General features: G+C 44.5%; 1 protein-coding gene across 1 annotated transcript in view; it reads left to right on the forward strand.

The window, feature by feature from the left end:
* The first annotated feature begins 4,517 nt into the window (after positions 1–4,517).
* Positions 4,518–5,125, forward strand: part of LOC143285585 (uncharacterized) — a 1,347-nt gene continuing 739 nt past the window's right edge. Inside the window, exons 1-2 of the mRNA XM_076592979.1 lie at positions 4,518–4,845; positions 4,893–5,125. The exon at positions 4,893–5,125 is cut by the window's right edge and continues 111 nt beyond it. Coding sequence (XP_076449094.1) covers positions 4,518–4,845; positions 4,893–5,125 — 561 coding nt within the window. The remainder of the gene's footprint in view (positions 4,846–4,892) is intronic.

Raw genomic sequence — 5,125 nt, forward strand, 5'->3', positions numbered from 1 at the left:
ACGCTTTAAGAGAGACTTTCAGAGTATCTCTGAAGCGCTTCTTCTGACCTCCGTGTGATCTCTTCCCTTGTTGCAGCTCGCCATTTGGGCAGCCGATGGTCTGGCATGCGCGCCACGTGTCCAGCCCAGCGAAGCTGGGACTGCATCAGGATGGTGAAGATGCTGGGAAGGGTGGCTTTTGCGAGCACCTGTGTGTCTGGGGTCCTGTCTTGCCACTTGATGTTCAGCAGCTTCCTGAGGCATGTTGTGTGGAAGTGGTTCAGCTTCTTGGCATGTCGTTGGTACACTATCCAAGTTTCACAGGCGTACAGTAGTGTGGGGAGAACTACTGCTCTGTAGACCTTTAGCTTGGTCTCAAGACTAATGCCTCTTGAAAGATGGATTAGTGAAGAACCGGAGAAAGTGTGAAAGAAATATGTGGAGAGTTTATATTCAATCCTGGACTGTATTGGCAACCAGTGGAGTTGTTTCAGAAGAAGACAAGAATGACTGCAGGATTCTTCAAAGATGAAAAACTAAAGTTTATAAAAACCTTTTGGGTGGTAGTTGAATCCTCTTTGTTTTGACACGACGTTTCGGACCATAGGCCCGTTCTCAAGTGATGAGAAGAAGACAGTGTGAATTGGAAAGCCTATGTGAGGAAAGGGTGATGACATCTCACTACTATCTGTTTTGATGGGCCATGCACACTAAACACTTGCTGATCACCATTCAGTGCCATACGTACTCACTCACACATACATACACGTATGCACACACACACACACACACACACACACACACACAAATTGCATACACCTATATATTGCTTCTAAAAAGAGGGATAGGAGGTAAAGAAAGAATAAGGACAGAGAGATCAAGGCAGAAGGGCCCAGGCGCTAGACTTCAGTGACTCTGATGTTCAATCCACTCGGCTGTGCGGTCCCCAAGCGGTCAATGACGCGGCTCTCCATGTACTTTCTGTACGTGCTGTCACATGGGTTCTGCCACACAGCTGAGATTCTTGCATGGGTGAAGCTGTGGTGTGGGCCAGTAAAGTGCTGGCCGATAGGATTGTTGTAGCCTAGCTTCATCGACCTCAGGTGTTCGGAGAAGTGCTCGCCAAAAGAACGGTAGGTCTCCCCCACATACAGTTTGGAGTAGAGGGTGCAGGACAGAATGTATACAATGTCAGTGGACTGGCAGTTGAGATGACATTTCACAGTGAAAGTGCGAGAGGGTCCAACGACTGAACCTGAGGTGTCTATAAAGGGACAGGTCTTGCACTTTTGATCCCCACAGGGTCTGCACCCTGGTGATGTTGAATGGCTGGTAAGGGGTCTGAGTTTGGACTTCACGAGCATGTCACGTAGGTTCTTGTCTCTCTGAAAGGCAATTAGCGGTGGCTTTCAGAAGAGGCCAGATATGGTCACTCTCAGGGCGTTTCGGAACAAGACGAGCATAGCAGCTGAGTTTTGGACTTTCTGCAGTGTATTGATAATATACTGTGGTGAATCAGAAAGTTGGAAATTAAATAATCTCTGTTCTGAGAAGAAGAAAAAAGCGCAAATGAGAGTTCTGGTTGTGTCAACAGACAGGAAGTGACGAATGGAATCAATGCGGCGAAGTTCTATGTATGCTCACTTACAGACATTGGAAACACGTTTGTCCATGGACATATCGCCTGAGAGAGTGACACAATGATTCTTTGCATTGTCTGTAAAATCGGAGACGCACATACATACACTCTAGCGGCAAGATCATCATAATGCCCTGGCCTAGACGGAACCATATGCATCATTTCATATTGTAATTTTCGTGTTTACTAGCATAAGCTTGTTTGCATCCTTTGTGTTTAGGCATATTTGATTTGTTCCATTCTTTTCTCTCTTAAAATAAACAACCTAAAACCTTTCTTATCGAAAAGGCAAGCCATGTAGCCTATGACGCAAAACTTGCACTTATGTTAACATGACGTCATCCGTGATTTACGTCATGCTTTTTGACTGTCTCCAATTGCTGAACGGCCGGCTTAACTTGCTGTGGTCGTGAGTGAGGACTGGATTGTTGTACTGGCAGAGATGTGGTACACTGACAACGGTTTGATATGTTATAGCCCTGAATAACAGACAACAAGATTACTGTACTGGCAGAAGTGTGAGTACGATCCCAAATGTTTGAATTGTTAAAGTGGTGGATGATAAATGGATTATTACTGGATCCTCTTCAGCAAGTACAGTGTTCCAATTCAGTGGTACCTATTCAATCAGCAATATTAACATTTTAACCGGTCTAATCTTCTGTGTTGAAGTCAGAATTAGAACGCATTCGTATGGGTGTACCCGTTTCAGATGATCGGGTTTAACATTACGGGTTTAACATTTCGGGTTACAAATTCTTATATTATACTTAACATTTTTTCCCGTCCTAAAAGGTTCAAAGAAAAGGTAAGTGAAGACGAGTAAAACTGTTAAGTATATATACAGACATTCTTATACTAAACGTTTTACTATACAGTATGCTCCACATTTTTCCCGTCTATGTTAAAAACATATGAAACAAGGACGGGTAATCGGGTATCAATGGTAAATATCTATATATCTATCTCTTTCCCTATATATCTATCTATCTATCTATCTATCTATATATATATATATATATATATATATATGTTCGAGTTGGTGTCAGTGTTAGAAATGAATCTTGTCCCGATTATAAAGTTGTCTAAAGAGTGATGCTTTGGGGGCTATTCCATGCACCTAGCATGGGGCTTAAAATATAAGGGAGGGAGGAGGGGGCAAGGGGGGGGGGGGGGCAGGGGGGCTCAAAATGAAAGATAAATTTGAACAGACAGGTAACAGACAGACAGAAATTGAGAAAGAGAGGTAGGGAGAAGGAAGGAAGGATAGAGAAACGGGGGCGGGGGAGAGAGGGGGGGAGGGTGCGGGTGTTGTTTTATTATATATATATATATATATATAAGAGTAAAAACTGAATACTAAGCCTAAAAACAAACTTGTGCTAATGGATAAAATAAAATAAAATAAAATAAAAACACGCAGTAAAACCATACAAATCTTTTCATGTGTTTCAATATTGCACACACACACACACACACACACACACACACACACACACACGTTCCATGAAACAGATTAACGCTACAATAAAATTAAAAGAAGTAACCCTCATAATGTGTGAGGGGGAAAAAGAGGAGAAAGGGAGAGAGACAGACAGAAACAGAGAGACAGGGAAGAAAGGAGACAGAGGAAGAATGGGTCGGACTGCGCATCAAAATGTCCACATATTACAGTACATTTTAATCTTTTGAACATATAGCCTACAAAACACAGAAATCCTTCCACATATTTACTATTCAGAGTACACACACACACACACACACACACACACAGAAAAAAAAAGCACAACACGGCATCATTCCCTTCCGGCTTTTTCACTGCCTAATGTTGGGGAATATAATGGCTGCCTCGCGCGCGACATGCTGGCCCCGTGCAATCGCGCGGTCCAGCTACAGGAAGGATGTGGACCATTCTATTTAAGGTAAGGGGCGCGACTCGGTCGGAGCCTGTTGGCGAGTACAGTGTCTGACTTCTGTTTGTATTTTTCTTGGTACTGTGGCAACTTACGTTCTAGAGTTTCTGCATAGTGGAAAGTTAGAGAGTGCGAAGTGCAAACGTGTGTAGAAGATCATGGTTTTCATTGACTGAAAGGTACTGTTCTTATATTTTGTGCTTCGGTGAACTGATTTCTATTTTAGCCGCCATTGTTTACATTTGTGTGTTAAGTTGGTATTCGTGTACTCCCACGCATTCTAAAGGTTTCGTTTTGCCTCTACCTGGTTATGTCGGTCGTGTTTTATGCAGTTATTCTTAAGCAGCATATTCTTACAGCATGTTTTAGCTTTCTGATGATATCCTATGGACAGAACACTGCACTACCCGCGGTCCTACCTGCTTTCTTGCAGAGAGACAAAGTTGACCTTTGACCCCCAGTGCATTGACTGTGACCACAGAACATGGGAATTGATCTGGCGTCGCACAAAACGTGGTCGGCGTAGTGGTGTTAGGGAGAGAGCGAGGAGGAGGAGGGGCTTTAAACCAGCACTGCCTAGTATTATTATGTTGAACGCCCAGTCAATGAGAAACAAGGTCGATGAGCTTCAAGCAAGTGTTCAATATCTTCGACATTTTAGAGAAGCCTGTTTGATTGTTTTAACTGAGACGTGGTTTAGTGGTAAGGACATGGACCCTCATCTTCCTGGCTTCAGTCTTGTCAGGTTTGACAGAGTGAAAGAAACCACGAACAAAAAGACTGGGGGAGGCGTGTGTGTTTATGTGAACGAACGCTGGTGCAGTAACGTGAGTGTAAAGGAGCAGCATTGTTGTTCTAACGTTGAACTGTTGTCTGTGGCCGTTCGGCCTTTTTACCTACCTAGAGAATTTAGACAGATCTTTGTAACTGCTGTCTATGTTCATCCAAAAGCTGACATAAAAGTATCAGCAGACATCATCAGGCGGATGATACAGAAGCAGGAGAGTGTATGCCCGGAGTCTGTTCACCTTGTTATGGGTGACTTCAACAGCTGTCGCCTCAGCAAACATCTACCCAACTATCGACAGTACATAGACTGCAAGACCTGTAGGGAGTCAACGTTGGACCTCTGTTTTGGGAACATTCCCAGCGCCTACAGAATCACGGCCCTTCCTAGTCTGGGTCATTCTGTGCACAACGTTGTCCACCTGCTTCCCCGGTACCGCCAGAAGCTGAAGACCAGCAAACCGATGACGAGACGGATCCGGATGATGACCCCTGAGGCAGCCGAGACCCTGGATGGGTGCTTCCACTGTACAGACTGTGCTCTTCACTTGATGAGCAGGTCGACACCATCACAGCCTACATGGCCTTCTGTGTGGAAATACTGGTGCCCACAAAGCAGGAGAAGGTGTTCCCAAACAGCAAGCCATGGGTAACGAGGGAGGTTGCCGCCATTTTCTGGCAGCGTCAGCTGGCGTTCAAGGACGGTGACAAGGATCGGGTGAAGCAACTGCAGAAGAAAGGGCGGAAGGTGTTCTTGGTGAACAGGGGGAAGTTTCAGAAGGTGGAAGAGAGCTTCAAGTCCAGTAAT

This window comes from Babylonia areolata, chromosome 9 (genome assembly GCF_041734735.1).
Source record: "Babylonia areolata isolate BAREFJ2019XMU chromosome 9, ASM4173473v1, whole genome shotgun sequence".
NCBI classification, from domain to species: Eukaryota; Metazoa; Mollusca; class Gastropoda; order Neogastropoda; family Buccinidae; genus Babylonia; species Babylonia areolata.